This window comes from Rhinatrema bivittatum, chromosome 2 (assembly GCF_901001135.1).
Source record: "Rhinatrema bivittatum chromosome 2, aRhiBiv1.1, whole genome shotgun sequence".
Taxonomy (NCBI): Eukaryota; Metazoa; Chordata; class Amphibia; order Gymnophiona; family Rhinatrematidae; genus Rhinatrema; species Rhinatrema bivittatum.
Genome location: NC_042616.1, coordinates 482,262,123 through 482,286,029, shown reverse-complemented (window position 1 = coordinate 482,286,029; position 23,907 = coordinate 482,262,123). Strand labels below are relative to the sequence as shown.

General features: G+C 43.6%; 1 protein-coding gene across 1 annotated transcript in view; it reads left to right on the top strand.

Annotated features, from left to right (window-relative positions):
- Window positions 1-3,150: 3,150 nt before the first annotated feature.
- Window positions 3,151-23,907, top strand: part of EXOC2 (exocyst complex component 2) — a 391,656-nt gene continuing 370,899 nt past the window's right edge. The window contains exons 1-3 of the mRNA XM_029590528.1: window positions 3,151-3,752; window positions 8,075-8,232; window positions 10,555-10,731. Of these exons, the coding sequence (XP_029446388.1) occupies window positions 8,115-8,232; window positions 10,555-10,731 (295 nt within the window). The 5' untranslated portion in view covers window positions 3,151-3,752; window positions 8,075-8,114. The remainder of the gene's footprint in view (window positions 3,753-8,074; window positions 8,233-10,554; window positions 10,732-23,907) is intronic.

The following is a 23,907-nucleotide window of genomic DNA, read 5'->3' as shown; positions in this document are numbered from 1 at the left end:
CTGGATGCACACTTACCAGTAATCCCTTGGGATCCAGAACCCACAGGAGGGCTACTGACACACTAATGTGGCAGCTGAGGGTGGGAAGCTGAGTCCATTTGTCTACACTAAGTTAAACGAAATTATCAGGCAAGTAATTTCTCCATTTCCTAGCATGTAGACAGATGGAATCAGGACCAGTGGGATGTACCAAAGCTACTCCCCAACAGGGTGGGAGCCTGCCTGCAGTCCAGTCAACACTGCAAGTGCAGAGGCTGCATCCTCTGGGGCCTGCACACCCAGATGATAAAACCTGGAAAAAGTGTACAAGGAGGATCACATCGCAGCTCGGCAGATATTGACAGGAGACAAACTAACCTCCGCCCATGCCACTGCCTGAGCCCTAGTGGAATGAGCCCTAACCTAAGTAGGCTACAGCTTATCGGCATCCACATATGCAGCCTTGACTACCTCCTTAATCCAACAAGCTATGGTAGCCCGCAAAGCCGGAGCAGCCTGCTTACTCCTGCCATGGAGAACAAATAGGTGATCCGTCTTTTGAAAAAATTCAGAAACCTCCAGATACTGCACAAGTCACTTGACCTCCAAGGAGTGCATCCCTGACCTTCTCCAGGGATGGCAAGGAGACAAACTGATTCAAATGAAAGTCTGAGACTACTTTGGGCAAAAAGGATGGAACAGTACGCAGCTGTAATACCCCAGGAGTAACCCAAAGGAACAACTCCTGGCAAGATAAGGCCTGCAGCTCAGAAATTCGAGCACTGAAATAGCCACCAGGAACACAGTCTTCAAGATCAACAACCACAAGGAAAGGCTATGCAGTGGTTGGAAAGTAAGGCTCAGCAAAAAATTCAGCACCAAATTAAGACTCCACAATGGAACTGGTAACCTCAAGGGAGGCCTATGATTTTTCACAAAATAGTCCTTTTCAGTGTTTAATCAAGGAGACGTAGAAATCTTATAAACATGGGCATGTTTATAAGATTTCTACGTCTCCTTGATTAAACACTGAAAAGGACTATTTTGTGGCATCCATTTCTTTGTTTTCTTCCTCATGGCTGTATTGGATCGCCTACCCTGCTGTTTTTTGGGCCTATGATTTCTCACTCCCTTCAAAAACAGGCCACATCAGGACGAGACTACACCAGTGCCTCTGAAACAGGCAAGAGCCGCAAACTGCATCCTCAAGAAAATAAGGGCCAATCCTTTATTCAACCCATCCTGCAAAAGATCCAGAAAGAGTGGGCTTTTAACTGAATGAGGAAGAACATCCCGCTCCTCACACCAGGCCTCAAAAACTCTCCAAACCTGCATATAAGCCAAGGAAACTGAGAACTTGAGAGCGCGGTATAAAGTGGCGATCACTGCAGAGAAATAACCACGCTTTAACAGGCGAGCCCTTTCAAGGGCCAAACCATAAGACCATACAGAGTTGGATCCTCATGAAGAACTAGTCCTTACTGTAACAGATCCATGTACGGTGGGCGACGAAGGGGGTCTCTCCTCCAGGAGTCTTCACAAATCTGCCTACCAAGGGTGCCTGGGCCAGTCTGGTGACACCAGGGATACTATCTCACTGTGGTCTTCAATTTTGCAAATTATCCTGCCCATCAAGGGCCACAGAGGAAAGGCATAAAGCAATCTAGGCATCATAGTGGATAATACATTGAAATCGCCAGTTCAGTGTGCTGCGGCAGTCAAAAAAGCAAAAGAATGTTTGGAATTATTAGAAAGGGAATGGTGAATAAAACAGAAAATGTCATAAATGCCTCTGTATTGCTCCATGGTGAGACCACACCTTGAACACTGTGTTCAACACTAGTTGCCGCATCTCAAAAAAGATATAGTTGCGATGGAGAAGGTAGACCAAAATGATAAAGGGGATGGAACAGCTCCCCTATGAGGAAAGACTAAAGAGGTAAGCACTGTTCAGCTTGGAGAAGAGACGGCTGAGGGGAGATATGATAAACGTCTTTAAAATCATGAGAGGTCTAGAATGGGTATAAGTGAATCAGTTATTTACATTTTCAGATAATAGAAGGACTAGGGGGCACTCCATGAAGTTAACAAGTAGCACATTTAAAACTAAATTGGAGAAAATTCTTTTTCACTCAATGCACAATTAAGCTCTGGAACTTGTTGCCAGTGGATGTGGTTTGTGCAGTTAGTGTAACTGGGTTTAAAAAAGGTTAGGATAAGTTCTTGGAGAAGTCCATTAACTGCTATTAATCAAGTTGACTTAGGGAATGGCCTTTGCTACTACTGGCATCAGTAGCATAGGATCTTCTTAGTGTTTGGGTACGTGCCAGGTTCTTGTAGCCTGTTTTAGCCACTGTTGGAAACAGGATGCTGGGCTTGATGGACCCTTGGTCTGACTCAGCATGGCAATTTCTTACGTTCCTAGGAAGACCAAATAAACCAAAACGGGAGGGGTGTGTGTTAGGGGTGGTAATAGCCTGCTTTAACCTGCCTGCCGGAAGCTTGGGTGTTTTGTTTTCCAAACAGCGGCCAAATGCTGCTGGGGAAAACACCCCTTCTGCCAGACCAGCTGAGGGAACCGACCGTAATCTTCCTGGCGACTGGACCGTTGCAATTAGTAGAGCTGCTCTGCAGCCGGGAGTGGCTGTGGCCGGAGGTGAATCAGACTGCCAGCAATTTAAACAGGGATTAACCTGGCAGTGAATGAAACTTTTTAAGAGGTGCAAAATAAGTCCCAGACAATCGATACAGCATTACTAAAGGCAGGGCAGGGCAACTGAAAAGTATAACAAAGAACTGGGGGGGGGGAGGCAAAAGTGACGGGGAAGGGTGAGAGAGGGCGAGCTGGATTCACCTCCTCTAGATTACCTTGCTGTTGAGAAGGCTCGCGGGCTGCAAGGCTCGCGGGCTGCAGGGCTCCTCCCTCCCCCCCCCCCCCCCCCCCCTTCATTATGCGTCTGAGCCCCGGCAAGGATTACTGTGAAGGAAAAACAAGACACGGAGGGAGAAAAGTGTCCCTGACCGAGAGGTGTGCGTGGAAAAAAACAAAAAAAAAAAAAGTGTGTGACTTGCTGCAGCAAGCTAATTACATCAGCAAAAAAAAAACAAAAAACCCCGTTTCCTGCTGGAGGAACCAAGGCTCAGAGGAGCTGAGTGTTTTGCCTCTCGATGTTACAAGGTGGAGAAGAGACGAAGCTCTTCTTCCGTCGCAGCTGTCTATTGTTTTAAGACCCAACTCCCTCCCTCACAGAACTATTTTTTTTTTCCAGCTTCCGTTTCCCGAGTCGTCCGTCGGCTTTCTCCTCTCTCTCAGCTCAAACCACTTTCCTCTGCGCCATTCGTCTTTTCGTTGTGTTTTTTTGACATAGTGCCTCAGTCTCACCTCCCGTCAGTCCGTGCAAGCTGTCCCCACCGCACTCGCCCCACACGTTTGTTTCCCGCAGACCCCCTTTTAATGAGGCACCGTTACCTCCGCCGAAAAACCCGGTACTTCCTGTTCCGTCGGCGCCGTGGACTCCTTTGCCAGGCACTGTGGGTAGCGGTGAAAAGCGCCGGCCTCCTTACGCTGTTTTTGCTCCTCCTTACGCTGTTTTTGCTCCTCCTCACCGCAGACGGCCGAGCGCAGCGCCCCCAGTTCCCTTCCGGGTGCGTCGGAGCCCTGGGCTTCGCTGCTTGGGGGACCTGCTGATCTGTCAAGTACATAAAAACAAACGGGCTGCCGGTGCCGGGCGCCTTCCAGACCCTCGTGAAAGGGGGCAACACTGACCACCACTGTGAGTACAAATGACCCTCTGCGTTCATATTCTTGGATTAATTCTTGAAGAACTTAATCCAAACAAAGTTGACCTCCTTTCAGATTTTGATTTTCGCTCCTGCCAGTTTTCGTATTCACTCTCACAGCCACACTGTTTTGCGAGATGAGTTAGCTTTGTGGCTAGAATAGTGGCTTCAGAAGCCAGAGCTCAAATCTAACCTCCTTCCACTGATGGATGCTCCTTGATCTTGGGCAAGTCTCTTCCCCCTCTGTTGCCTCAGGCACAACCTTAGGGCCTGACTTATTTAGCTCCCCCCCCCAATAGACCTAAAATGGGAGAAACACCTTATCCCTCAGATTGTAAACCCTCTGGGCAAGGAAATCCTTATTGTGTCTGAATGCAACTCTCGTTCAGCTTGTGTTTGGAAAAGCAAGTAAGTGAATTCAGGTCTAAACTTAAATGATGATTTTTGGAAATCACTACATCAGGTATGCTCAATTAGGGCATCACCTTTGAATGCCATATAATGTATTTTCTGTACTGCAAGCAGTTTAGCACAGATTGCCAGTGTTTTGGACTTTACTATTTTTGTTCTTAGCTTTATAAATGATGTAGAACCTTGCAAATGTGAGTTCCATCCAGGACCCCAATAGGATACAGCCTGAAAGAAAACCTTAATAAATTGTAGTTTGAGTACAGAACCCAATTTGTAGTCTCCATCCTGTTCTGGTCCCTAGCACATGGGGAGGTCCATGGACCATACAAGACCTTTTTACCTCCCAGAGTTCTGCACAGAGGGGAAAAGACCGTCTTTTTGAGGCCCTTAGGGTTTTAACCTCTCTGGGGCTCTTGTGCACACCAGTTCAAGAACACAACAAACCACACTTTATTCCCCTGGATGTTGTTCAAAACAAAAGTTTTTACTGAGCTGATTGCAGGGAAAACAAGGCCAATAAAATTCTGGCGCAATGCACCTGTTTTACAATAGAAATCTAGAAATGCTCAACAGAAGAAACTCAGTTTTTCACATTCTTCTTTACACTCCTTCCCCGACATGGGTCAGCTCTCTGGGATGAGTATCCCTGCCATCCTGGATCCTCCTAGTATTTGTTGGTAAATAGAAATCTTCTCCCTCAAGGGTTCCTTTACTCTTCTTTTCTCTCCCAGACAGGATGCCGCTTCTCTGGCACCTCTCGGGACACTTGTCCCTAGGTTACAAGGAATCCCTTTCTTCTCAGGACCCTTTCTTTTCACTTGCTGGACTACTAGGAATTCCCTCTTGCTGTAGTCCTTCTTCTTGGTTCTCCTCTGAACCTTCTCTGTGAAAGAATAGGCCCACTGGTGCCCATCTCTGAAGAGATGTTCCAAACACCATCAGGACTCCAGTTCTTGGAATCCTCTCCTTCATCCCTCCTGCATTGCAGGATGCAGGGGTTTTATCCATTGACATCATCAGTGGTGAATGGTGCTTTGCCTTAGCACACTGACAGTATGCTGATATCAAATGAAGGAAAAGATCTAGTGAGACCTCGATCACTGTAAGGGCACTCAGACCAACTGAAGCCACAAAGGTTTTTGTAAAGGGCAGAAAGCAAAAATGTGTACCCCATCACATATTACTTTTATTATATAAATGATCATATTTTTTCTGTATTAGTAGTTCTTATCCTGTTGACTTGGCCTAATAGTGAGTTATAATTTGTGTACGTGGGTCACAAGATGAAGCCCTATTAAATTTGAGTAAAAAGCAAGATTACCAGACTGCATTTTGCTGCTGTCTTAAAAAAAAAATGTATTTGAATATACTATCAGACAATTGCGAGGAGCTTGAATTTTACATTTTTAGCTTAACAATTGTGAGAAACAAAAGTTTTTCAAATTTGTTGTAGTGTCTTGTTTTTTGTTTTGAGTTATAGCAGTAATACTAAATTCTTCAAAATGTTAAGCTGCCTTTTGAACAAAAGATATGCCATACTGGGTCAGGCCAAGAGTCTATCAAGCCCAGTATCCTGTCTTCAACAGTGGCCAATCCAAGTCTCAAATACCCAGACATTAAATAGATCCCATGCTACTAATGCTGGCAGCAAGCTGAGGGGGGATATGATAGAGGTCTTTAAGATCATGAGAGGTCTTGAACGAGTAGATGTGACTCGGTTATTTACACTTTCGAATAATAGAAGGACTAGGGGGCATTCCATGAAGTTAGCAAGTAGCACATTTAAGACTAATCAGAGAAAATTCTTTTTCACTCAATGTACAATAAAGCTCTGGAATTTGTTGCCAGAGGATGTGGTTAGTGCAGTTAGTGTAGCTGGGTTCAAAAAAGGTTTGGATAAGTTCTTGGAGGAGAAGTCCATTAATGGCTATTAATCAAGTTTACTTAGGGAATAGCCACTGCTATTAATTGCATCAGTAGCATGGGATCTTCTTGGTGTTTGGGTAATTGCCAGGTTCTTGTGGCCTGGTTTGGCCTCTGTTGGAAAGAAGATGCTGGGCTTGATGAACCCTTGGTCTGACCCAGCATGGCAATTTTTTATGTTCTTATGAATGAAAAATAATTTTTGTTCAGTTTGTTTAAAATGTGCTTCTTGCTGACTTCATGGAGTGCCCCCTAGTCCTTGCGTTATGCGAAAGAGTAAATAGCATTTTCACATTTACATGTTCAAGTCCTTTCATGATTTTGTAGACCTCTATATTATCCCCCTTTAGCTGTCTCTTCTCCAAGCTGAACAGCCCTAACGTCCTTTCCTCATAGGGGAGCCATTCCATGCCCTTTCATTTTAGTTGCCCTTAGCTGTAGTTATTCTTTTGGTCTTTTTCCTAGATCTCCCTGCTTTATTTACCCTAGTACTATCTTTTTAATTTTTTACTTTGGGATAAAATGTGAACACATTTTCTTATGACCATATACTGCAAATTTAAAAATATCTTTTCTTGAGTACAGTTTTCAGTTCATGCTATATTTCCATTTTACAAATGTTAAGTGTTATGACAAAATGATATTCTGATTAAGATTAACTCCTTGATTTACTTATATTCATAATGGTGGTGTAAGGTGGTAAGTAGGGAAGAGCTTTCAAAATCTTCAGATGCAGATTTTAATAGTTTTTGTGTGTTTGAAACATCAACTGTATTATTAAAATATTTTTGCTGGTACTACTGCTGATCTAGTGGCTGCTGACCTTGAAATTTCAAGCCACATAGATCCCTGCCTGAAGAGGTCAATATTCAAAAGCTATTTAGATTGATAACTCACAAGTTATCCATCCAAATGGCAAAACTGTCATATTCAGCCACTTGTCTGGCTAAATTACAATAATTATCCGGCTATAATTTAGCCAGATACAAAAAGGGGTATTTTGGGGGCATTTCAGGGAGGGGCTGAGATATTCGGTTAACCTAGTCGAATATCAAGTATATCTGGCTAGGTTAGCCAGGTAACTTTACACTTGTTTCTGAGCAGGTCTAGTTAGGCGGCTTTGTGTGGCTGGATAAATTGCTACATAACCAGATATCTTTAAAAGCTACTCTGCTATGTAATTCTGTCATCAGGAAACAAAATAAAAGTTTTAGCCGCCCAATCCCCTTCCTCCCCCAGCTGTCAGGCCGTTCTCTTCTAAACCCCCCTCCAGTGGTGTACTAAGGGGGGTGCCGGGGTGCGTTCTGCCCTGGGTGACGGTCAGCAGGGAGTGCCATTGAGAGGAAGGTCAGTGGCCGTGACCGGAGCCCAACCCATTCATGGCCTAAGAAGAGGGAAGCTGGCAGTCAGGTCATGAGCAATGGATGGACAGTGAATATAGCAGCCAGATAGCTGCAGGCAGCTGAAGAGGGAGAGGGCCATAATGATGGCACGTGAGCCAATGTGATTGAATGAGGAAGGTGTGTATGTGTGTGTGAGTGTGTAAATGTGAGTAAGAGATTGGAGCTTGCATGTGTGTGTGGGAATTAGTGTGAATATGCAAGTAAAAGACTGGGAGCATGTGTGTGGGTGCGTGTTTATGTGTGAGAGGGAGCCTGTTTTGAAGGAGTGTATGTCTGAGGGAGAGACAAATGGAGGAAGCCTGTGTGCAGGGGTGTGTGAGAGCCTGTGAGAGAGGGAGAGGGGAACCAGAGATCACCGGGGCGGGGGGGGCATGGGGGAGTTGCCAAAGAAAATATCACGTTAGGTATGTCACTGCCCCCCTCAAACCTCTTTAAACATACAATATTATGATTCTATGCTGAAATGATGCTGGTGTCCACCAGCTATTTCTGCTGGTGGACAACCCCTAAAACATTAATTCTGTTTTATTGTTTGCTTGCATTTATCTTCTTTTTTTTTTCCCTTGCATTTGTGGCAGATTACTGAACCAATTAGCACTTGAGTAACAGAACGACGACATGTCTCGTGCACGGCAGCCCCCACTTGTAACGGGTATCTCCCCAAAGGAAGGAATTTCATGGACAAAAGTCACAATCAGAGGAGAAAACTTGGGTACTGGGCCTACAGACCTCATAGGTAAACTGACTACAAAGAATGGTTTGAGCAGTTATCACGTTGCAGTCCCCTTTCTAAGTGTAAATGTGTGTATGTAAAGTGATGGGGTGGGGCTGAAGGAGCTTCGTTTGTAAATATTTATTTAACAGTATCATCACCATACATGAAATAATGGCAATACACAAGAAGGAAAACAGAAATTGGGATGGACATACTCTTCTCTTTTTTTTTTTTAACAGGAACAATTGATCAGCTACCATTAGTAGTGACGCACAGGACAATACAAACACACATTCATACTCCAGTCATACCCACATACACACAGAGGCCAGCATTAAGTAACTTATATCAATCATTTAATTATTTATATATATATATATATATATAAAATCTTTTCTATACCGTCGTTAAGTAGTATACCATCACAACGGTTAATAGTGAGGCACATATATACATCTTTGGAAATGTATAAGTTAATACTATCTATGGAATATATATTATGGTGGTATCACATCAATAAACTTTTCCCAGGCATTATGGAAGTCTTAGGACAGAGGCTTTCTATCCAGCTTGGTGTCCATTTGTAGAATGAACTTCCAGTCTAACATTTGAAGAAACCAAAAATGAATTGGAGGGGGTTGATCATCCAGAATTTTAAAATACCCAACTTTGCTGTCGACAATTCTGTTTTGAGCAAATTGTGCGTAATCTCTGGATAACCTCCCCATCTGTACAACCAATAATATGTAATCTGCTGTACAAAGTGGTTTAATAAACATAACTCTCTCTAAAATAGAAAGCATATGATCCCATTAGATAATTGTGCACAAAACAAGAACTTTAATACTATTACATCGTATACATTTGTCAGACTCACGTAACCTGAAAGAGCTTCTGATTTTTCTGAGAGTACCTCCCAGCCAGAAGAGTATGTTTATATATAGCCAGTTTGGGTCTTGCTTGAACTTTTTTTTTTTTTTTCTTGTTTTGATCAGCAGTCGTGTCGTCCCCCCCCCCCCCGTTTCTTTTTAGGTTTTTCATTGAATTAGACTCAGCTTCTATTGGGCTACAGTGCAGGGATCCTTCATTAATAACTACACAGCCCTTATTCATGCATGGGTAAAATCCTTTGAAGATATCTTTTCTTTCCTTTTCAGTTCAATACCCCTTTTCAACAACAGCAACATTTTAAGATATTAAATCATTAAAAATACCTATGACTTTCATTCAGAATACATTTATACAAATATATCATCTACAAGCATAAGCAAAAATATGTTGAAATGAAGTAAGGAGCTGCTAGATGTCTGATGTAATATGGCTTTTAAAGAAAACATCTAAAAAAAAATAAAAAATCTAAAATCCTGAAAAAAAACAACCCAACAACAAACATGAGCAAGGTCCACACATCTTAATACGATAGGAGATGCATTAGATGGGAGCAGGAGTTATAAAATGGGGGGAACACCCTAGATATATTAAAAGTTTGCTATTTCCTTATTTCATTGAATATTGTTGAATGGGCCTCGTTGAGTAGATGTAAGAAGCCTAATTACTAACCTTTTATATTTAATATCTCATTCTTTCTTAATATTGTAGTATAACAAAAGAAGACCTGGAGTTTTTACATACATTTTTTTGTTAGGTAAAGGCTTTCTGGTATGTGAATAAAAACAGCAAAACTGCCAAATGTATCTCATGGGAATTGCCCAAAAGGTTAAATAAATGGGGAAGTTTTGTTCCACAGACTTTACTATTTTCCTATAAATGTCTGTGTGTAAAAGTTGGCAAAAGTCCATGCCAGTGATTGTTAGCTCTTGTCTTCAGGGCCTTTTCCTAAAGGTCTGGTTTTAAGGCCTGGTATTGAGAACCACGCAGTACAAATAATTTCTTCAGAGATGAGAGTTGCAGGAGATAAGAAAGGTTAAAGGGGATCGGATTGAGGTAGGAGGCATCCAGACAGCTGACTCATTTTCAGATTTAGAAGATCTTTTGAATGAGGCAATATCAGATTAATCATAATTGATATTTCTTTTCTATTGTGTTAAGTATTTGAAATTGTTTTATGTGGTTATTGTTAATTTTTATAAATACTTTTCTATATCATACTACTATTAAATGTTTATTTGGTATTACAAGGTTTATGCAGTGCTGTACAGACCGACGTAAGACAGTCCCTGCTAACAGTCTAGTTAACACAGAGAAGACAACATTCTCACACTGGAAAGAAATGATCCCCTAAAAGATTAATATTTAAAAAAAAAAAATATGTCATAGGCCTAGAGCGCAAATTCTTGTTGCAGCTGTACTGTTTACTTTCAAACTTTTTTTTTCTTTTTTCAGGTTTAACAATCTGTGGACACAATTGTCTGCTGACTGCTGAATGGATGTCTGCCAGTAAAATAGTGTGTCGCGTGGGCCAAGCAAAGAATGACAAGGGGGATATTATTGTTACTACCAAATCAGGAGGGAAAGGAACTTCAACAGTTTCTTTTAAACTGCTCAAGCCTGAAAAAATAGGTAATCTGCTCTATCCTGTGTTTTATAGTTAGACCTCAAGAGTTATATAAACCTTCTAAATTAAATAGTGTAAAGATTGATACTGAATGTTATAATTCCAGAAATAGGACTTTGCATGTTATGTAAGTGCACTGATGGAATCAAATGATACAGAGGGAATTTTTCTGAATCTTGGTTTAGAAATGCAAATATCTGATAAGGTTTGTAAAGTTTACTTGTCCTAGTTTTAACTGTAATGCAGAACTTAACCAGCCTGAATGCTGAGAAATCCACAACTAATGGGTTATGCACCTCTACCAGCAGATGGAGAAGGAACAAAGCCGACGTCACGGTATATATACCCTCTGCTCTGACGTTAGCCCGCCTGTATTCTTCAGCAAATGGTGGATGCACATCTCTCTACTGGGGATTGCTTGTGTAAAAAAAAAGAGACAGAAGGAGAAAAGGAGATCAGTCGCGCACCACTTCTCCTGAGGTGATACCTTATGGTCCCTCCCTCAGTCAAGTTCTAGGGTGATATCTCAGGATCCCTCTCTCAGTTGAGTACCTCTGTCTAGTAGCTGGTTTTCTGGTGTGAACTTAGCTGCCAGGAGAGAATTAGCTGAGAGTCTAGCGGGTGCTGGAAGCCGAGCGTGATGGTGAATGTATTGGCCCTCTCCACCTGGAGCTCGAGACAGACTCTGTACTTGGCTGGGATGGGCTGAGATCAGATAAATTGAAAAGAGAGGGATAATTTTTAGAGATTCCTCTCCCCCTCTTCTGGTGTGGTCTCCGAGCCTTGGCGTCTCGATCCAATGTTCATTTCCACCTCTGTGAGGGGCTTGGGGAGCAATGGCAGTTTTGGTGGATTGAGCAGACTTTTGGCTAGGCCCCATTCTCAGGCTTTTCGGAGATGCCATGTGGTAGACTGCAGCGGCGTTCGTGCGTCGCCTTTTGCGCAAGCTGCCACGAAACAGTAACAGACGTTGGTTTGCGCCTGCATATCCAGGTTGGACGTCCGTCTGGACTGCATGGATTGGGCACCTGTAGTTTGTGCATTCCTTGGATCCTAGTGTCTAAGCTCTTCATTATAAGAAGTATGCACTTATCAGACGACCTATCTTAAATAAAGGCATCCCGTAGTTAGGTGTCCTAAGTTAGGGCATCCTGTTTTTGGATGTTCTGTCCGGGCTTGCCTTGTACAGGATGCACAGTTGGATGCATGATGCTAGTGGATGTCTTATCTATGGTGTCAGTAGCAAGAATCCTAAGTGCCTTACGATTTGCACTGCTTGCCATATTTAGGCATCACAGCAGGGTATCCCCTCTAATCATATCAGCGCTGCTTTGGAGGCTCAAGGACCTTCCCAGTAGAATGGGACTGGAGGGGGAATGGGACTGGAGGGGGCTCTGTCAGACGTTTCGCCTGGTTTTGAGGCAGGGAAGACTTTTCAGTGGAGACCTCTTTGATGGCCCCTGGTTTTGGAATTTTTTCAAGGGCTGCAGTCCCTCCTAATCTTCGTCTGAACTGGCTAAACCTGGAAGTTCAGGAATGTAGGCTGTGGAATCCCTGCAAGTCTGGTGCCCCAGTTAAGCGTTGGAGTACGCTCCCACCTGCTGCGGGTTCTACTGATGGGGACCTGCTGGCTCTGATGAGGACAATCCTTACCCCCTGGAGGACAGAGAACATTTTCCGGGTTTGGAGTCATATATATGGGCCGCCACTTCTGATGTCCCAACCACTGACTTTGCTGGGAGCGCCGGGTGTTGGTTCCATGTCTGAGCCAAAGAAGAATCCCTTTTTAGCGCCTTGGTTGGCCTTGAATGGCGCCCTCCGTAAACTGTTAAAGGGGGACAAGCCTTGTAGTGCTGAACCCCTGGATCTGATAGCAAGAGAGCAATTACGTTTTCTGAAAGTGGATGTGCTGTTGTGTGCAATCTCCAAGCGGACAACCTTCCTGCAGAAGGAGTTTGTTATATTGTTAGAAACTGGGACTTATTTTGTGCCTGAGAGAAAAACCATGGATATGATTGTCCACTTGTTTTGTTGGGCAACAAGCAGAATGCAATGCTGTGAAAAAGAATTTAGTTAATTTCTATGCTGACCTCCTGTGCTATTATTTATTTATATTCTGCTTTTTTTATATGCTAGCAGATGGTGGAATTAAACTTACCTATTGCTGGTTAATTTCCTTTCCTTTAGGACTGCCAGACCAATCCAGACAAGTGAGTTTACATCCTGCTACCAGCAGATGGAGGCAGAGACAAAAGGTCTGGTGCTGCCCTCAGTTCTTGGATCTGTTGTCAAAACTAAGGCAACCAAAGGAAATTTTGTTTTCTTTTTGTTTTCTCCACTCAAATTGCTGTTATAACTACTTCCTGGTACTGCTGCCAAGTTCTTTCCATTGAACAAGAATCCCTCCACCAAGATCACTATTAGGCCTCTGCTTTCAGCATGGACAGGTAACATACTTGTTATTGTATTTCTGAGCTTAGCAGGCTGTGTGCTTCTGATGCTGCGGCTTACGTGGGTGGCCAGTGGTCAAAACAGGAGGCCTCAAGGCCTAACAATCTGTTAGAGACGAGAGCGGTGCATTTCGCGTTTCTTGCCTGTGTACCAAGGTTACACAGCCTACCAGTGCGGATCCTATCAGACAATGCGATGATGGTGGACTACATCAACTGTCAAGGCGGAACCAAGAATTGGGCAGCGGCTTGAGAGGTCCGGGAGTTGATTCTGTGGGCAGAACAGCACTTGGAGCGGCTGACAGTGTCCAACATTGCTGGAACAAACTACGTTCAGGTGGATTTTATCAGAAAGTTAAACCCTGGGGAATGGGTGCTGTTGGAGGCAGCAATGTCTCATTCACGGAAGATGGGGATATCATGACCTATGAGGATACCAAGGCATCGTGGTTTTACAACCACTGAACAGTACACGGTACAAAGGAATCTGAGCCGTGGACTTCAGGGATGATTCTTTGTCTTCCCTCCTGTGGCCTCTGGTGGACAAGGGATTACGGCGGATAGAGAAACATCCAGGCAACATGATCCTGGTAGCTCCAGAGTGGCCTCATCGACCATGCTTCCCAGATCTGATCAACATGGCCATAGATGAGCCCCTGAGGTTCAGACATCAGTCGACTGTTTTCCACCAGGCCCAATATTTTTGGGGTCAAGCAGCTCACTTCTGTCTCACAGCTTTGCTTCTGAGAGGAGACAACTGAGATGGAGGGGATAGTCCAAAGTGGTTATTTCCACATTCTATATTCGAGTCCTGGTCTGCTGTTGATGGAGTGCAGCCCCAGTTTGTTCAGACTACGGTATCGCATATTTTGGCTTTTCTACAGAAAAGGTACTGATCAAGGGACTGGCCTTTAACTCTGAGTGACCAGATAGCGACATTTGGGTTGTTTCTGGGGTAAGATGCAAGGGTATCCTCTGTCCATACATCTGATGTTCTATGGTTCCTTCAGGGAGCTATGAACTTGTGACCTCAAGTGTGGAACATTTGTCCATCTAGGAATCTGAATCTAGTCCATAGAGGATTGTGTGAGGCTCTGTTTGAACTACTAAAGAGAGCTACAGTTAAAATACTTAAAGTGGTTTTCTTGGTTGCTATTTGCTCAGCCAGGTGAATTTTGGAGCTCCAGGCACTGTTGTGTTGAGATCCTTCCTACCAATGTCTGATTCAGGGGTATCTTTATGCATGGTGCCTTCTGTTCTGCCTAAGTTAGTCTTGGCGTTCCATCTTAGACAGTAGAGCTTCCAGCTTTTATGGATTTGGATTCCTCTACATTTTATGTGGGGAAGCTTAGGTTCTTAGCTTGGAGGCATGCATTATTGAGTATCTAAAGGTCACTTATGATTTCCATAGATCGCATCTCCTTTTTGTAGATTGATTCACCTCTTTGTTCTGTGGAGTGGTCCAGAGAAGGGAAATAAGTCATCTAAGGCTACAATTGTACAGTGGCTGAAGGAAGTAATCGAGTTGACTTACATTTCTAAAGGGTGCCCGCTGCCGGGGGGCTTAGGGGCGTACTTGAAGCGTTCTCAGGCAACTTCTTGCACTGAGTCACATCAGGTGTTTCTGCATGAAATGTGCAGGGTGGCTACTGGGAAGTCTTTGCTCACTTTTGCCAGGCATTATCGCTTGGATGTCGAGGTTCTGGCTTTCATGTGCTTTACTGAGAGTGTGCTACAAGCTTAACTCTCCATGTCCCACCTGCGTTAAAGGGAGCTTAGGTAATCCTAGGAGTCTGGTCTGATCTGGTACATACAGGGAAAGGAAAATTGGTTCTTACCTGCTAATTTTTGTTCTCTAGTACCACAGATCAGTCCAGAGACCTGCCCATTTATTGGGGGGGGGGGGGGGGGGGGGGGGGGGAGGAGTCTGCTGCTCATACTGTTGCTTTGTATATAATGTGGAGTTGTTGGAGGTTTTCAATGCTGATCACTTATGCTAAATTTGGGAAACAAGTTTTCTGTTGTCTTTTTAGGCAACTTCACTTTTTGCCGGCTCGTTGGAGGGAAGCGAGTTTACTTAGAAGCTTGCTTAGAAATTTATGGCTGTCGCTGTCATCTTGGCTTGGGTACAGGTCAATTCTGAGGGACTGCAGGTGGCACACTGTTATGTACAGTGTCAGTGAAACTTTCTCTGTCTCCATTTGCTGGCAGGGAGGCAAAACCCAGGAGTCTGGACTGATCTGTGGTACTACATGAATGAAAATTAGCAGTGAAGAACCAATTATTTTTTTCTGTCTATGAAGACTCCTTCCCCTTGAGCGTGTTCCTTAAGTCCCACAAACACTTACTAGAATGGGCCTTCAGGCTCCTTTCCTTGATTAGACTTGACTTGGCCTTTTGTGAGACTTGCATGATTTGCCTTCATCCCAGCCTTCTTGGTGAAAGGGCAACTCGAGGGCATGGACCTCTCAACTAGAAAATATAGTACCTTTCGTAACTAACCTTGCAGAGACTCCAAAACTCTTAAGGACTGCTATATGGTCCACTTTTGCACCAATAACAGCAGCAACCCCTGCCATTAAATATCCTCACTATGTAACCTGGTTCTCTTAGCAGCCAAGGTTGAAAAACGAATAGCAGGGATCGTCTAAGGCAAAATTATTTGACTTAAGATGAAGAGGCACCCCTGCCTGTGCTTTCCTGATTTAGTAGAGGGAATGGATGGTCTTCCGCCTGATATACCCATTACAGACTAGAAGCCCACTGTGGCCTTATCAAGATTTCTGAACCCCCTAGTTCCTGCTTTCTTTTCAGCCTAAGAACTGCTTTGTTTAAGGACTTTATGACGCTGACTGAGAACTCATCATGGAAGTGCAAAACCTGACCCCTAATAAGGTGTCAGTTACTTCCGCCAGTCTTTATATTTCAGGATCTCAAAAAAGTGTCAGCTCAAATCATTTGTCCAGATTGTACCATGTGAGCTGCTGCTTGGACTTGTAAAGGAACTCCATTTTGGACCAAATCTAACTCACTTACCAGGGTACTTGAGAGCAACTAGTTTTCTCAGTTTGCGCCTAACCACTGCATTGACTTCTACCTTCTGGGCTGCCTTCTTTTGTGCTAGCAGCCAATATTTCTGGAACTCTAGAATGTGTTATATATGTGGGCCACTACTTAACAAAAAGGTCTGCCCTTTCTATTGTGCCCAAGGCTAGGAGACTTCACCATCTTCACTGGAAGGTAAGGAATAAACTGCACGCTGACCTCTCTTCAAGGAAGAGACAGACCTAAGAACCTGTGACTGATCCCGCCACTTAATATCTTTGTTCCTGAGGCCTATAACAGAGATCAAGGAATTACCCCTATTGGTGTTCTACCACACAGTGGGGAAAACTCTCTGGATTTCTGTGCAGGAGCAAAAGAGAACCCTGCATTCCCTTACATTAGGGTGACTGCCCCTGCTAGATCCCAAGTCCTGTAATACTTCACAGAGGCCATGATATATATCTAAGCTGATTGCTTTTAGCCTCTGAATCTGCCTCCAGCCTGTACTAGCCTTGGTTGGGCATGGAGAGTAGGAGGAGCTTCTGATAAGAACATTATTTACGCAGAGAATAAAACTGTACAGCAAGGCCAAGATTGTGATAGTCCCTCTGTGAGGGAATTGCCTAGATACCAGGCCACACTCTGTGGCCTCATCTTGAACTTGCTCTGACTAGGCAAGATAGGGGTGCTTGAGAGAGGAGAAAACCCCTAACATCACTTACTTCCCCCTTTGCAAGGCTCACTCAGTGTGAATCTGTCTGGATCCATACATAAAAGGGCTTGAGACCTCTCCTCTTCTGCAAATGCTTACCTGGGGGAAAGTTGTTTTTTGTTTTATTTTATTATGGCCTTTATTGAAGAATGTTGGATCCAGTGCATGAGGATTTAAAACACAAAGCCATCCTACATAGTAGCTAGGGGAGAGGGAAATAGAATCCTTAAACATTTTGCTTTCCAGCAGCTATGGCCTTCATAGCTCAAGACAACTCTAATTTATCTGAACATGGGATGGTTAAATAACCTTGCTGAAGTAAGGAACATCATATAAATTGTGCATTCTTTTAACGGGGGAAGCAAGTAGTAAGCTTTCAGCCCCAGATATTCATAGCCAGGAGATGTGGCAATGAGCCACAGAGACTTTTTTTTTCTTTTTTACCAGCTGCAATCATTTTCAGCAGTACTATTTTAACTTGATCTTAGTTCCTCTGGGAAGCCTCCTTCATGCAGATGGGAAGAGAGCCGATTCTACAAGCTGTTCCCTTGATCGCTCCCATAGCAGACAGGGCAAGAGTGAGGAGTTCCAATATGCTTGAAGTTGTATATAGAAAATATGAGTTGTAGAACTTCTTTTGTGCCTGGAAGCTCATCAGTAGCCTTCCCCCTGACACTTCTTCAGATAGACTATCCGAGTGAACAAGAGAGGTAAAGAATGTGGCGTGATTGCCTTAATATAACTCATAATTATTATTACTATTCTTAATAAACCATTACTATTACATATACTTACTTGATATCTAACACACAGCTATTTTAGCTTACTGAGGTCCTAACTTGCTGAGTATGAGATTGGTCTATCACCAGGAGGATTGTGGGAATTCCCATGAACTGGAGACTATTCTGCAGCCCTTTGAGAGACCTCCATCTCCATGGTGAGATCCGATCGAAGAGCTTGATCTTCCACCTTAGACCATCAGGGAGATCATTCCCCAGCTCATTCTCCCTCCAGCTTTATGGGCATTGCTTTGGACCCTCCGTAGGACCCTCCAGAACACTCATCTCCTCCAGAGGATCTCATACTCCTGTTTTGTGGAGAAACTAGGTGTGACATTAAAGGTAGAGGTCCGAAAAATACCTGATCCCCGAGCAAATGTGTTCGGAATTCTAAAAATCCTAGACATACCGGCATAACCCACTGCACTATCATCGCATGCGGTTCTGGACTCCGTACTATCAAGATCGTGGGAGTCTCCATTTTTCCAACCTTCCAGTGTCGAGGAAATTGGATATGAGATTTCAACTTCAGAAGTCTCTAGATTCTGGGGTATTACATTTGCCTCATGCATCCATTGTGGCAGAATCCACAATTAAGAGATCAAAAAAGTTGAAGCTTCATTCTAATGCTTCTCCGGGAAAAGATCATAAGCTCTTAAATGCCTTCGAAAGAAGTTCTTCCAAAGTATTATGTTAACCTCAAGGATACAACAGCATCAATTCTACATGGTGCAATATTTATGAGTGTCTTCAGTAATTGAAGCCCTTCATCCGCAGAACGGGACAGCAAATATCACCACAGTTTCTCCATGAACTTGAAGGTCTAAGACACCTACTAAGCACTGTTTGAGTCTTTTGAGACTTCTTGTTCTTCAGCAACATCCATTGTGGTGTGTCTTATGGTCTGGTTGCAGGCTAGCAGTATCCAAGAGGAGGTACATGAAAGGCTGGCGGACTTGCTATGCTTAGGGGATAACTTGTGCAGGGACAAGCTCAGACAGTCTCCCAAATTAAGGAGCAAAATATTGCAGTGAAATCATTGTCAACATCTCTAGAGACCCAGGGAGCATCTAAGCGATTCTATCCCAGTACCGAAAGCCATATCAGCAGAAACCTTTTAAGCAATTTCCATCTTACCGTATGCAGACATATCAACCATAGAAACATAGATGTGATGGCAGAAGGGGACCAAATGGTCCATCCAGTCTGCCCAGCAAGCTTATGGCATTATCTCCTGTGTGCCATGTAGGTTACCCCCATGCTTATCAGTTTCCTAGACCATAAAAGTCAGGGCCCTTGCTTGCTGTTTGAATCCAGTTACCCTTGCTGCTGAAGCAGAGAGCAATGTTGGAGTTGCATCGAAGTATCAGGCTTATTGGTTAAGGATAGTAACTGCTGCATCAGCAAGTTACCCCCATGCATTCCTTTCTTAATTTCCATCCTCTAGTCTTTAGGGTTCTACAGCATTTATCCCATTCCCCTTTGAATTCTAGTCACTGTTTTCGTCTTCACTAAGGAGAGGGTGGTGGAGGCTTGGAATGCCCTTCCGGAGGAGATGGTGAAGATGAAAACAGTGAGCAAATTTAAAGAGGCATGGGATAAACACTGTGGATCCCTAAAGGCTAGAGGATGGAAATGAAGAAAAGAGTGCATAGGGGTAACTTGTATGTTCAAACCCAGCCAGCGCAACCATTGGGTTCAACAGCAGGATCTCAGGCAGCAGAAGTAGACGCAAGCATCTACCTCCAAGTCGCAACAGTCTTTTTGAGCAAGGAACTGCCACAGTCCCATTGTCTGGTTGAGGGGTATCATTTGGATTTCAAGGACTATGCCAGACTTTCTCACCTCATCCCCCCGCGAGATCCCTCTCAGACGGAAATACAGAGGTTGTTACAACAGAACTCTGTTCAAGTGGTTCCAAAACATCTGATCAATACCGGCTACTGTTTTCAATACTTCCTCATCCCAGAGTGTTCAGAGGGTCTGTTTCCCATCCTAGACCTCAGATCCCTAAACACGTACCTTCAAAAGGAAAAATTCAAGATGATTTCACTCAAGTCAATTTTGCCTTTCAGCCAAATGATTGGATATGCTCTCTATATCTCAGATGTGTGCATGCACCTTCCTATTCACCTGTCTGCTTCCAGATGGACACCAAATCCTACCAATACAGGGTGCTCCCTTTTGGTCTGTCGTCTGCTCTCAGTCTTCACGAAATGCCTTACAGTGGCTGTAGCTCACCTACGTCGACATGGAATACAATTTTTTCCCTATCTGGACCACTGGCTTATGATTTCTCCCAACCTGTCAGTTCTACAGGATAATATGCATTATTCGATGTCTGGAAGCTTTAGATTTTCTCATCAATTATGAGAAGTTTTTGTACTTTCAGTCTCAGATACTGCTGTTCACAGGAGCCAAGATAGACTCCATTCAATTGAAGCCATGTTTGCTGGAGGAAGAGGTCCAGCATATACATCATCTTGGTTTCAGACTACTCCATGTGTTGACAACGATGGTATGTCAAATATTGACAATACTAGGACATATGGCGGCAGCCATTCATGTAGTTTCTCACACTTGTCTTCTCATGAGACGGTTGCAGTGGGGTCTGAAGTGGCTGCAATATTTCCATCCCTTGATGGGCAGAATTTCCATAACAAAATCCATGAAAGTGGACATAGCATAGTGGCTAAAACCTGGCATTTTGGCTTTCATTTCTCGCATGGTCCAGAAACTTATTCAGGACAGAGCTCAGATGATACTCATTGCTCCTGTGTGGCCAAGACAGGCATACCAAGGCTATCTGGTACAGTGCTCTGTGCAGAACTTGAAACCTCTGGGTCACAGTCCAACCTTTTTGACTCAGGATGGGGGGAATCACTACTTCATCTTCTCCACTCATTGCTCCATCTAACAGCCTGGATGTTGAATGCGAGAATTTAAAGGAATTGTCCCTTTCTCTTTCAGTTCAGGAAATAATGATATCATCAAGGAAGCCGTCAACTTGCTGTAATTATTCTTATAAATGTAAACAATATGCAGGGTGATGTGCCCTTCATTCCATAAATCCCTTTGTCTTCGCCAAGGGAATTGCACCACCTCTCCAAATCAGGCCCAGCAACTGCATCTTCCATTTCCAAAACCACCCATTCCTTGCACTTTAACATTATATTGATGGTTTTAATGAAGGATCCTTTCTAGCTGCTAGAATCGGTTCCTTTAAAGTTTCTGACTTAGAAGGTGGTCTTTCTTATTGCTGTCACCTGAACGAGAAGAGAGAGTGAGCTACAGGCCTTGGCCCATTTTTCGCCCTATTTGCAGTTTTCCCATAACTAGAGAGTTCTTTGAATGCATCTGAAATTTTTACCTAAGATAAGTGTCGGCTTTTCACATCAACCAAGACATCACACTTCCCATTTTCTTCCCAAAGCCATATAGGAAAGAAAGAGAAACTCTTACACACTTTGGACTGAAAACGCGCATTGGCATACTGTAAACAAAGAACTCGGGGCCACAGATGCCCTTCACAACTGTTTTTTTCTCTTACAATCCTAATGCCTTAAAGAACATTATCTAACTGGATTGCCTGTTGTATGCAGCACTGCTATAACTCAGTGCTACTTCCGTTGATCAGCTCAGTTAAAGCACACCATGGCCTCTTCTATTGCAGGGCGGCCACATGGTCCTTAGTTCACATGCTCACTTCTCATTGTCTGGATCAACTTGTAGCTTCAGATAATGCAGTGGGTTGAGCAGTCCAAGTAATGTGATCAACTAGAGGGACTGTCCACTAGCAGAGTCGGGTTGTAAAAGAATAAAAAAAAAAAGGGAAAGAGCCTTTTGCCCGGTATGATGATTTTAACAACCCTAAGCTTGGGACTCGCCAGACAACATGGCTAATTCAGCCTTCTTAATGATGGAAAAAAACCCAGTGTTTTCCATAGATAACAGGATGAATTGGCTATGCGAACTCACCCTCCTCCCTGAACAGCCCTTCTTTCCTAGAATACGGCGCTTGCCTTTATGCTTAATTACAAACTGAAGAATGACTTTCACATGGAACAGCCACACACGCTCAGCAGAGCAAAGCTCTGAATTCTTGGAGAGAGTGCTCTGCATGGTGCACCGTTGGATGATGTCACCCAGAGAGCATGGCTAATTCATCCCAATATCTATGGAAAACACCGTCTATGGTAAACAGACTTGTTTTACTAATTATCAGTGTTACAGCTGTTATGTTTATGCAGATGCCATGGCTTCTGGGCCTGTTCTTACCTTAATCCTTAGCTTGTAGCCTACTCAAGATTTTTCTGCCTGCCCAGCCAAGCCTCATCTTGCCTGTTCAGCCTTACAGTCCTGTATTGCTCCTGTGGGGGTGTATCCTGATTCTAGCCCAGCACCCCATAATGCAGACTTATAATTTCTCATTACAGAGTACCTTTTTAACAGATCTATAATGTATTGCCAGGAACCTAAGTTAACATCAAGTATCATGTTCCATACCTAAGAACATAAGAAAATGCCATACTGGGTCAGACCAAGGGTCCATCAAGCCCAGCATCCTGTTTCCAACAGTGGCCAATCCAGGCCATAAGAACCTGGCAAGTACCCAAAAACTAAGTCTATTCCATGTAACCATTGCTAATGTTTGTGGCTATTCTCTAAGTGAACTTAATAGCAGGTAATGGACTTCTCCTCCAAGAACTTATCCAATCCTTTTTTAAACACAGCTATACTAACTGCACGAACCACATTCTCTGGCAACAAATACCTGCTGCCAATGAAGCTATGAAGAAAAGGCAAGATCTATTACCCACTAAATTTTGTACCCCATCAATAGAAGCAACCAATACATTGACTCCAGATATCCAAAACATTGAACTATTCAATTTTTCCTACAATGATATTGCAACCTACATCCGTGTATCCAGTTTCACAGCCACAAAGATTTGACCATTGGATTCACACCAAACACATTTGCTTTGCCTACTGCAATTACAGACAAAACCTCGTATGAATACATCATGAATTCTGTTTTGAGCCTGCAACAGATGATACACACCTAACCCCACTAAATGATTCTTCTTTTTTCATTTCCACTGAAGGGGGTCCATCGGGGCCCCACAACAGACATGTTGCCTGATTTAAAGTGTTTTTTCAGCCTGACTCATAGCAATTCTTGTTCCTGAGGGAAATGTTCACCTAATCTTACCACCTGCTGAACTTTTCTGCTGCTCCCAAATATCTTATCTCCTCTGACTACTGAACTGTTGCTCACTCTCAATCCAGCCGAATGATATTTCTAGTAATCCAGATGGAGCACCAAGACTTCAATATCTGCAATTGAAAAGCCTTTACCTTACTGAAGTTTAATCTTGTAAAAGCTTCATCCTTCTTCCTGACTGAAAGAACTATAACCTATGCCAAGTATTTCTCCAGTCTTACAAGTGGTGCTGTGAACTGCAATTTCCATATGGCAGCCACTGCCAGTTCTTGCAGTTTGTATTTATTCAGAAACATTCCTAGCAATCCATGCCTTGGCAATAGATAAACTGCCTCCAGGTAGTGCTAGTTGCCTTTGCATGTTCCTTATCTTTGTTCCTGTGTTCCTGGTCCTCATCTTGTCAGTGCTGGTCCGTGCTCCTGAGATCCTTGACTTCCTGTGGTCAGTCTTCAGTCTCTGTGTAGTCTGTCTTCAGTTCCTTATCTTTAAGCCTTCAGTCTTCATTATCTTCCTCTGCCTGTGTGTGCTATTCCCTCTGATGGATCTCTAGTTTGACCTCAGCTTGAACCTTGACCCTGTTTGAGCTCTGCCTGACCACTGCCAGATTACTGACTCTGATCCTACACCCGAACTGCTGCCTGAATCTGACTCGGCCTGTATCCAGCCTTCTCCGGACCCTGGCTTGTGACTCAACCATCTTGACAGATCTCCACCTCATCTGCAGAGGCCCATACCTAAGTCCTGCCAGCCCTGGCACCCGAGGGTTCAACCTAAGGGAAATGAGGGCTGGTATAGTGAAGCTCCAGTTGCGCCTCTGCTATAGTCAGCTCTGCCAGCTGATGATGGGGACCTGCATGGCTCCTTCCTGCTGGTTGTGCCAACTTTACCTCAATTCAAGTCCATGCCCGCAACAGATTTGATATTACTCAGATTGTTTAATACTGCTATTATGCTAAAGTTCCTGCTTC